The 11,780-nt window shown below is 31.1% G+C and overlaps 1 protein-coding gene across 1 annotated transcript in view; it reads left to right on the forward strand.

The window, feature by feature from the left end:
* LOC118182551 (protein MEMO1) overlaps window positions 1-11,380 on the forward strand; it is a 72,127-nt gene extending 60,747 nt beyond the window's left edge. Inside the window, exons 8-9 of the mRNA XM_085820552.1 lie at window positions 1,927-2,031; window positions 11,015-11,380. Of these exons, the coding sequence (XP_085676678.1) occupies window positions 1,927-2,031; window positions 11,015-11,152 (243 nt within the window). The 3' untranslated portion in view covers window positions 11,153-11,380. The remainder of the gene's footprint in view (window positions 1-1,926; window positions 2,032-11,014) is intronic.
* The last annotated feature ends 400 nt before the right edge of the window (window positions 11,381-11,780 follow it).

The raw sequence follows: 11,780 nt of genomic DNA on the forward strand, positions 1-11,780 counted from the left end.
TTTTTAAAATTGTAGGAACTGGTTTACTATTTTGGGAAGTCTCAAAGGCGAATGCCGCGACAACTTGGCAATGTTCTAAGCCTGGATCTTAAAAATCCTTCTCTTACAAATGGCCTTCAGGTCAGAAGTCACTAGCAGTAAATCTGGTTTGGTTTTAGTACCATTGTAATGTAAGTATGTATGTATATCATCTTCATTATAAATGAGTTCAAAAGGCTTTGTATTATCATGTTATTTATTTATCATCTTAGAATTAATTTTTTCTATTGGTTTTGTGTTTTTAACTTGTGCACAAAGTACTATCATGAAGTTTAAATAAGCAATTGTCTGTCCAGAGGAAGCATAATGGCAAACCTCACACTGAGTTGATCAATGTTAAATGAATTTTGCTTTCTGCACATGCCCAGAATAAAATTTGGTGCAATTTTAAAAGAAGACAAATACGATATATGGTTGATATTGTGTTATGTAAGTGCAAATAGTTCGGGTTTTTAAAATTTGTTAGGTTGTAAATTGTTTCATTTCTTAGAATGTAAATATCGATTGTAAACTATGCAAATTTTCATGCAAGAAGGATTACAAAACAGGAAACATTACAAGATGAATCAGCTGAATACTTATTTATTATACTTCTGAGGAATAAAAACAATTGAGTATTTACCATACGTCCATTCGTATATACTTTAACACATTAAGGAATAAATCCAGTTTAAATTACTGAATTAAAGTCAAGTAACTGATATTAAATGTAATGTTTATGAACAAAATAAACCAAAATGAAATGAAACAGAAATGCATGCAATAACCACACACAAATTTCCGTAGTATTGGAATTGTAAACAGTAAAACGAACGTGACTAACAGGCTTGTGTAGGGTTGCTTCTGCTGTAGTTGCTAGTATTTCCTCCCATGCCAACGGTACACCATTGAGCATGAGCAGTAAGCGGAATTCGTTAACATTGATCAACTCAATGTGGGGTTTGCCATTACGCATCCAGGAATGGATTAATCTACTTTGCAGTAATTCTTATAGACAGTTTATAGGCTTTATAGACTTTATAGACTTTTATAGGCAATTACTTTGCAGTTTGTGAAAGTTTTGGGTGACAGACAGCCTTCAGAAACTAACTGCATTCATGAACCAAGATTACACTCTATTTAATGCATTATATTTTACTGCATACTTTGCAGTATTTCTTGAAAAATTCAGATAAAGGGTTAATTTGAACACCATGTATTAACTCTTATATGCATTTATGCAGTTTTTCAAATCGTGATTAAACTGTTTTCTGGAAATTTCATATTAGCATAAATTTGACCTAACTGTTATCTTTTATAAAACAATATTTGTTAAGATGTGCAAAAATGTTGGACCCGTTTAATTTCTGTTTTATAAGCTTATGCCCAATAAGCATTTTTGTGCAGTTTGTGACGTCTCGCAGTGGTGATATGTTATCATAAGCGAAGTTCAGGCATTTTCAAGAAAGTTGCTTTACAAAGATTCTTCTTTTAATTTGATTGTTTTTAAGGTGTAAGAATGCAACAAAAACAATGAAATGAGAAAAAATACTTTGCAGAAAGTGATCACAACTCTGAATAATAATCAGAAAAAAATCTTGGGCTATAAATTGATAAAGAAGTGTAAAATAATGGGGAAACCCAAAGTAATAATGTTGGCAATAATGAAATATTCTTCCATGATAATATATTTAACTGCCATTGCAAAGTATTGAAAGTAAAGCAAGGCATAGCTGGAAAGAAATACTTATACATTACTCAATGTGTATTTAACACTTACCTCCCCCCCAAAAAACTGTTAGTAAAATAGCTAAAATCCAATATGGGGTATTAAATATAAAGAATAAAGATGCAGTAAACTTGCTTGCTAATAGATTTTACATGTTAAATGTATTGTTTGTTTTACAGGGAATGAATATCATTGAAGAAATGTCTCCAACTGCTTTTACTGCATACTTGAAAAAATATGGAAACACAATATGTGGGAGACATCCTATCGGTGTTTTATTAAATGTAAGTATCTCTAAATTTTGTATTTTATGTTTGTTTGTGCATATGTTATATCTGTTTTACAATTATAAATATGTGTTTTATTCAAATGCTTCTGATCATAATTTAGAATACTTTGGATTATATGTCAATGATCAAAACTTGTAACTAATGTTAAATTATCTTAACATTAAATCTTTAAGCATTAAACTCTTCATGTGATTTGATGCTGCAACTTGAGAGGTGACTGTCGCTCACCACTTAGTTTGATGTAGAAACTCGATGTGCGACAATAACTGTTTACATTTAGTTTCTTCGAAGCGGGTTCCTATGCTCTTTATGTATAATCTTATGAAGTGTGAAATGATACCACTGTAATGGTTATAAGATTTCATTATTTGAAATCTTATCTTTTCTTATCTATCACAATGTCTGTTCTCAGAGAAATGAACCTGGAAAAAGGCACCAACAAACGACATATTATTGTAATACATGCCTTGACAAGCCGGGCATGCATCCTGGGAATTGTTACATGAAATATCATACACAGAAAAATGACAGATTAATATTTAAGGAATTATGCTTATAAAGATGTAAAGATATATAAAATGTTAAAATATAAAAATTTTATACATTAATTTGTGTGTGTAATGATTGTAAGTTACTGGTAAGAAATACGTCAAAAAGGATGCGAAAGGTCTCAATTTGCTGATGCACCGTGCAAAAAAGGCCTCAAGTGCAAAGGGTTAAAATTCTTGTGAAAAATACTTGTTTTACTCCTTGATGAATTGTTTTATCATTTATGATATGTTTATATCAATGCTAAATTCTAACTACTGTTTGTGCTGTCAGTTTATAATCTTGTTCAAATGTGATCCATTTAACAAATTTTCTTATCAATTTTTTTAATGTTTTATTTGCATGTGTATATAGTCATGCCTTTCCTTTAAATTTGATTATAATGTTTTTGTTATTTTTATACTTGGCCCAGAAAACAAACTGGACTAATATTTTGTATTTTGCTGAACCACTTTGTAGCTTGGTAGGATCCTCAATAAACTGTTACGTCAGTAATGTATTTGATAGTTCGTTAATATAAGGATTGTGATGCCAGGCTTGAATTATACTTTTAGTGAGTTTGGTTTTTGTAATACAAACAACCCAGTAATGTACAGGCTAGTCAAGAAATCTGATGTTGGCTGTAGGACATCCTTGATAGAGTGGGCATGGTGCCGTGGTACACCATATTGCATATTATTCTGGGAATCACTATCTTACCTCAAACAGTTACTATCTTTTATATCTTGATACTGGTTCATATTCTTTTGAATTGAAAGTTTGTCTGCTTTCTTGGAAGATATTCTTTTCCTTTATATCATAATTTGATATTTGACAGATTCATTTGGATATTTGAAATTTAATTTTTTCTATGTCTTCTTTCAAAGTATGTGTCCTGTTACTCATTTTGACTGAATTCTGCAAAATAGATTGAAATCAAAATCAAAGTGTACTTAAACTTTTTCATTTAATTTTCTGAATTAAAAAAATTTGATGATAATAAACTATAAAAATTGATCATTCATTAATAAATGATCAAAAATGAAATATAGAAATAATAATGCTATAATTGCTGTTTAGTTTTCGAGCAATTGCTTAAGGGGAATTTCTTTCTTCTTATAGTTGGAGTTGATTCAATTTTGTTGTTGAATCATAGGCCATAGCTTCTAGAAGTCTTCATCCATTGATATGTCATTTGTATATATGCATGGTTGCTCTGCACGTGTTGCTTGTTGTGTGTTTAAATAAAAAAATGGAATTGATGGTTTTGACTTTGAAAATAAAATATATTGTAGTAGGAAAATTAAGATACAAAATGGGGGCCAAAAAAGAATTACATATTTCATTCAAACTTGGAGACCATGAATATTAAGAAGCAAAAACCAAGATAGTAATTTTATCATAGCATAAATTTCTGCAATTATTTTTATGAGTTTTAGCGGATTTTGAGAATATGACATCTTTCTATAAATGTCAAATAAACCTTCAAATTTTGGATTTTTTTAAAATTTCTGATTTAGTTGTTGGATTATATTATAAAATGTCCTATGTTATTTTCTTCCAGAATTTATACAGAAATACACTTGAAGATAATGCTGTTCTAAAACCTAAACTAGAAGATTAAATGTTGAATTAGGTTGAGGTGAGGGTATATGAGAAATTCTAGATATTCTAAAATTATCTTAAGTTATATGAAAATAAGTTGTCTCCTGAAGTATGTTGAAAAGTCCTGTTGTCTCTGTTGAAAAGGAAACTGAACTCTGAAATAAGAGCACCAGTGCGCCAGGCTAGCAACTATGCTGTCTAGCCGTTACCCTTGAACTTACACCTGCTATTTACTTGAGAATGCCACATCATTTTGTAATTGTGAATGGTGGAATGAACCAGTACTTTGTGTGTTTATTTGCATTTAAAAAATGAAAATCCTAAAGAGTAATGAGTTTATGTGAAGTTTTGTGTAAAATTGGAAAAAAAAAAAATGTGCTGCAAAATTTCAAATGTTGCAGCAGATTTACGGAAAGGATTGTTTGAGCCAGTCCTGTTATTGTAAATAACACCAGTATTTCAAATCAGGTATAACACCCACCTAAGATGATCTAAAAAATGGGTGCATATTCACATCACTGTGGGGTTTTTAATGCAGAGAAAGTGCTGTAACTCATTTAAATCCTTGTTTAATTGCTTGGAGACCACTGAAGATCTAGGCACTACCAAAAACTCATGTCACCTATTTTCGAGTGGAAATCCACAGATATATTTTCTTAATTGATGAGCAAAAAGTGAAATGAGTTACAGCTAGATGGATGTTGTGTTAAATCGTTCAAATGTAATGAAAGGTGGATTTAACCATATAACATGAAAAACAGAAGGCAGTCATTGCAGTTAGAGCATCATCACCGAGGCTTTTTTTGTCTTGGTGATCATCAGAGTTTATCCATTGTGAAGGTGAATTGCTTTTTTCAGATTGGCTAGGAATTCCTTATCCTGAATAGATTAACCTTTTAACTGTCAAGTTATTTTGATGATTTGGGTGCATAAATTGTAAATTTTTTTTATTCCAAAAACGAAATGTTTGCCTCAAAGTCAAAAAATCAAAAAAATGCCACGCACTTTGAACTTTAACCTCAATCCTTTGAAACCTTCAGTCAAATGCTGCCATTGTTGAACTGAAGCCAAAATAAACTTCTCACAATATATATTCGGGTATAACAATACGATAAACTCAAAAAAAAAAAAAAAAAAAAAATAGCCCGAGTAGTATTCGGGCGTGACATTTTGGAATACCAGTGCTGTGCCCGAGATTATTTCAGGCATGACAGTTAAAAGGTTAATGAGTTTGTCAAATAAAGTCAGAAAATCAGAGCATACTTTTATTTTGGCATTGTGAGCCGTTTAAGAGAAGCAATGTGATGCAAGAGCCTAGAAGTTGGAAGAAAAAAAAAAGACCTGGATACTTTGTTATGATAATACACCTGCATACTCGTCACTTCTTATCCATGACTTTTTGGCTTGACAAGGGGTGACTGAAATTTTGCAGCATCTTTGCTTTCCAGATTTAGCTTTTCCAGACTTTTTCATTCCCACAGTTTACAGTTTAAAACAATAGAAGAGAATAAAGAAAATTTGCTGCAAGATTTGCATGTGATCCCACTAAATGATTTCTAGGAGGCATTCTGGAGATTCAAGCCATTTTGAGAGTGGTGCATTAATAGATGAAGAGAATATTTTGAAGAGACAAGTCTGATTAAATGTTACTGTGATTAATATGGGTGTATTTTAAAAGTTTGATTCTTTTATGGTCAGGCATTGTAAAATAGTAGATTTGGTTAAAAATTTGTAATAATTTTTCTTTAATTATGTATTTGTAATATTGCTTACTTGTACTTAACTCTTAATGAGTTAATTATATTAATGCTTCATTATTCCCAATTCAGGTTGCAAAAGTTGCCTTCCTCTTGTATGTCTAATTACTCATTTGTCTCGTAGTTATTTTACTCAACCAGTTCATTTATGCTAGTTGAACAAGCATGTGTTTCTTTTATTTGAATCATTTAGAAAGCAAAACAAAAGAAATGTGATTGTAAACTTGTATCAGTGTGTGCCACCACAGAAAAGAAATAATTATCAGAATAAAGGTGTTTGCACAAGAGAGTTTGTAATTGATATGATTAAATACAATAAAAGCTTGACTATCCAGAAAACTTGGAGAATGCCAAACTCCAAATAAGTGAAAATTCTGGATAGTCATACATAAAAAAATGGAATTCATGTAAGAAAAGCCAGATGAATAGAAAAAAATTACACTTTTAAATTTTAAAAACAATTATCTTATTTATTACCATGTTGAATGTCAGTAACCTGCATTTAAATTTATGTAAGATTCTGAAAAAAAAAAAAAAAAAAAAAAAAATGCATTTTCGACATGTAAGCCAATGTTTTGCATGTGCCTTAAATGTGAAAGTAAAACATATGATCTGATTATGAAATCCTGGAGCATGAAAGTTGGTGGAGATGTTGCCAATTATTCCAACAAAAAGTTTAAACAAACAGATATGAGTATATATCTTTATTTCGTTAGATAATAAACAGATACAAATTACGAGTATAGCATATAAAAAACTTAAATTGCTTATAATTTTTCACATTACATTTTCATTGTTTATTCATTTTCAAAATCGTACATTGTGTACAGATCCTGTAATATGAAAATCCTTTCGGGAGTAAAAATAAGTCTCTGCTGTTTTTTTATCAAAAATTGGGCATTTATTGTGAAAGAATGGTACCTTATGTTTTATTCAAAGTATTGCCCATCACTAGCCAGTACTTTTTCTCATATTCTGGCAGCATGCAGATACCCTGTCGGTAGAAAACTTGATCTGTTTAGGCTATCCACAAATCGAACCAACTGTTGGTATCTTCATATGATGTGAAGTGCTGCTCAGGCAGGCATACATAACGCCATCGATCGACTCAATTAATATTTAGAAAAAGCCATGTCTGATGAATATGGCGAGTGAGGTAAAACTTCCCATTTGAGTATTTCTAAGTAGGATCGATGACGCAACGTTAGCAAGCATTATCATGCGGAAAAATAATTTTGTCATGTCTGGAGTAGTAGAGGGCGCATTTTTGCTTGAGTGCTGGATATATTTCCTTGCATTTTTTGTGCATTTTCTCTTGAGTGTTTCGTGGATTTTCCTTGAGTATTTTTCTTGCATTCTCATCAATTGTGTTTGGTAGAGAGCTCCGGTAATGGTTTCATTTGGTTTGAGCAACTTAGAATGCATGACACCAAGCTGTTCCCACCATATGCACAACATGATTATTATTTTTTTTTTTCCATGAATATTCGGCTTGCCTGTCAGTGTTGAAGCATGGCCAGGTATTCCCCATTATTGCTTTTATAGGTTATCATAGTGGATCCTTTTGTCATCACCAGTGACTATACAATGCAGAAAACCCTTTCATACATGTAAGAAATTGCCATTCAAAATTTCTTGGCTTCATTTGGAGCCTAATTTCTTTGCTTTTAATCATTCCTAGTGATTTTAAACAATGTGAAATTGCATTTGAGTCTCTACTAATGTAAGTGCAAGTTCAGCTTGCATTTGGCGCAAATCTTCATCCAATAATGGTTCCAAATCCATGTCTTCACATACTTTCATCCTTCTGCTACATTCTTTGTCTTCAACATCAACTTGTCCCTTCTTAAAACCACTCATGACAACTTCTCTCACTTAAGGCAGCCTCACCATATGCTTATGTGAGCAGTCGATGTGCCTCTGCTGCATATTTGTAAGTATCGATTTACCTCAGCTGCATTAAAAAAGTAAATCAAAAGTTCCCTGCAAATGATGTTTATCCACCTCAATTAACAACATTTTCAATACAATAGTATTTTCTCACAAAAAGTATTCATACAGAATTGCTAATATTTTGTATTTATGTTGTTGGTAGATGCCCAACCTTATGATGTGATGTTTTACATGAGACAATTTTAAACATAACTAAACTGGTGGCACCATCTTTTGCCTAACGGCGGGGACTTGTACACTGGATCTTTTCATCCCAAATATTAATAATTTTTCAAAATGTGAAAAAAAAAATAAATGAAACTTGTGCCCTTTTTTTACAAAAACTAAATCACATAAGCATTGTGAATTAATCCAGTTTACATTAAACCAAAACAAACTTATAACTGTGTTGTGATGCCATGCTTATCCATTATTAGCACTAAATTAGTGTTTAATGGTATATGTATTATCAGCTTTAAGAGCTCTATAATGATATTGCAAATCTCAGATTTGCTACATTTTTTTGCCGAAAATTTCTTTTAAAACAAAAATATTAAATTTAGTTGAATGCTGGATAGTCAGGCTATTACTGTATTGCAACACACATATCATTATCTGTAAATATTTTAATTTTCCTTTAGAAGGCCAGAAAGAGATTGCCCTAATAAAAGGAAAAACTAGTGATAGTCATTTAATGAAGAAAAATGTACTCATCCAAGCCCGTCAGAACTGCAGCAAGCTACTATTGTCAGTAATTTTCAAATGGGGAGGGAAATGTTTAGGATGTGGTGGGAATTGTTTAAAAGCCAATATTCTACTGGCTTTGTGATCTATTTTGTAAAACTTGTGCCTTGTTTAGATCATTTTCCTTCTGGAGATGTTTTGAGATATAAGTATGTACCAACTTGTGCATAATTTGAGAAAAAAAGCAATGAAAGAACAATAAGAAGTAGCATCAGACAAACAAAGAATGTGTGTGTTTGCAGTCAACTTTTGATTCATAAACAAAGCAGTCATTTTTTTTACTTGTTCCTAATATGTGGAAGGAGTGTTACATAAAACATTCCCAAGTAAATGGTAATATGTGCATTACATGGCTGCTTATTTCCACTTAATGAAAATACTTGGCATATTTTGCATTGCAACTGGTCACATAAAGTGAACCTTGTTGGTGACAAATTAATAAAAAAATCCAAAGAATTAAATATCGTTATTACCATCGCTGTTTATCTAACTATATCGCTGTTTATCTAACTGAATATATGGAGCATAATATTGCTTTTGTCATTAAATACGAGAATTGCAACTTCTGTGTAAGTTTCATAAAAGAATGTTTCAGAAATGAAATTCTGTCTCTTCAAATACAGGTTCAGTCGCCTTTCACTTCTGAATTTTGTTCCAAAATTCTGAAACTGATGCTGGATGAAGAAGGATAAATATGTGCATTCACTCTCATCTTGTGCAGTCAGACGTTCATTAGCAAAAAAATGGTATTGATGACATTAAGAAAGAAGAATTTAATTAAATAAAGTACACAGGCTGTACAATGCAATAAATTTTACATATAAACACATTTGCAGGTTATTTTATCCATCTGTAGCCATGTGCACTGTAAGCCAAACTTCTTACTGGAAAGCTTCTCTAAAATACCATTTTTTAAGACATTCCAAAAGATGAGCTTAGTGATGGATACAAACGCTTTCATAAATAACTTCTATTAGTGGTTCGTGAAGACACTTGCTTTAATGCCATATAGATTCTTAAAGTAGCAGCATTCTGTCTAAAAAACTTCACAAAAGTAGTCTTGTTCATAGTGGATGTTGAGAAATATTGTAGAATGTATAACATCGTAATTATAGTTAAAAGACTAAAACAACAACAAAACAAAAAAAAAAAGTATTAAGATAACAACCATGTTTGAATCATTTTTTTTGCCTTATACTACTGCTGTATTTTTTTTTTTATTGCTATAGCTTCAAAAACAGTGATTTGCATTCCTTTTTATTTATTTGCAAATAAATACAAAATTTTCATTTTCGACATTTTTGAAAAATTTTCATTTTTGGTACAACTCTGATATACGCCTTAATTTCACCAAATGTGCCGATTTGTATTCTGTGCTGGTTTCTGGCGCGATTGCGTGTTGTATGGCAACCCTGTTGATGTTGAAAAATCTTTCGGTGAAGTTCGTTGGTTTGCGTCATGCTGGTATTCTTTGAAATTTATTGTTGTTATGTTAATTTATTAAAGTGAGTTGTGCGTAGTTCGTAGATTCGTTTTTTGTGTAAATTGTGCAAATCATAGATTTTTTTAAAGTTGAAACAGGACGTTGTGTACATGGTATTCTTTGAAATTTATTGTTGTTATGTTAATGTATTAAAGTGAGGTGTGCGTAGTTCGTGGATTCGCTTGTTGTCTAAATTATGCAATTCGTAGATGTTTTTTTAAGTTAAAACATATCGCTGTGCACATGAACTCTTGTCAAGTAATTTTGGTTAGAAACTTTACGGTTTTGCTATCTAAATTTTTTGTTTTTGTTTCGGATTTTTAGCTTAAATTGTGTGTTCAAAACATGGTTTTTGGAGACATTTTAGGCTTAAAGTTCGAAATGTAGATAAAAAATTTAGATAGCAATATGGCAGAAATTTGGCCACTTGATTGTGCATATCAGAGTAGTTCCCCATTTTTTAATATAAACACTGCATATCCCTATTGATGATGATTGTCAAGCGCAAGATTTGAGTTGCATAAAAACTTAACTTCCAAAGAAAAATGATATCTAAGGCAGTCTTCCAATATGGAAGCAGTAATCAAAACCACATGTAAAATACCCTTTGTGTAAACCTAAACTGCGTAGACTTAATAAGCTTCTATTCAGATGTACAAGTATTCTTTCATTTCACCATCCTTTATTTAATGGTAGCAAAAAATGCATTTTTAATTGACTATAGTGTTCATTGTTTCTTAATGTTAATGATAAATACTGTTACAGAATTGTAATTTGTGTTCAATAAATAAATTTGTATAAATCAAGGAATATTACTGTGTAGTGTATAATATATTACTGTGTAGTGTAAGGAATATTACTGTGTAGTGTAAGAGTACTTTATTTAATTTCTTAAACCATAATTTTATCTTTTTCTTAAACTTTACAGGCTATATCATCTTTGCAGCAGTTGGGGAATGGTATTAAGCCTTCTTTAAAATTCCTTAAGTATGCTCAGTCCAGCAAGTGCCTTAACAATTATGACTCATCTGTGAGCTACGCTGCTGCATCACTTGTATTTGCTTGATAGTAATGATCCTGTAAATTAGGATAATTAAAATGACATTTGTACAAGAGCTATTTTCTTTTTATAGTTGTTGGACAATGCCTTTGCAATGCATAATCAAGAAATTGGTACTACACATGGACATCAGTGTATTAAGTTTTTTTATTCATATTTTATTTTGTTTCCTGCAAAACATTATCTCTTTGTTGAAAGAACATTTTCTCCTTTTAATAAAAATTCTTAAAACACCTTAGTTTTAGTTCTTAAGGAAATGTACTGGTACTTAATTTACAGGTCTTTCATGATATTTTATTTTAAGGAACTGAACAGTTAAATGTAAGCATGACATAATATTGTTAAAAGTCCTTAAAACATCTGACCTAGAATTCTTTCATTCCTGTGTTTATACATGGAAAATTTAATGTGAAAAACAATTTTGCAAATCAGGAATGAGAATATTAGCACTCCTAGAAAACTTTCTTGTATTTATTTTTTAAATCAAAACTAAACTGGCTTTTCAGAAGAATACTGTAACTTTTTAGAGCAAAATGCAGTAATAGTATTTATTGTATGGAGATTTATAGATGGTATTTTCTTAACTAACACCAAACTTCACATACCGTTAAAGTATCGAAATTGGGAGATAGTC

Source organism: Stegodyphus dumicola, chromosome 7 (assembly GCF_044657685.1).
Source record: "Stegodyphus dumicola isolate Sdum_Otavi_A_Nest chromosome 7, ASM4465768v1".
Lineage (NCBI taxonomy): Eukaryota > Metazoa > Arthropoda > Arachnida > Araneae > Eresidae > Stegodyphus > Stegodyphus dumicola.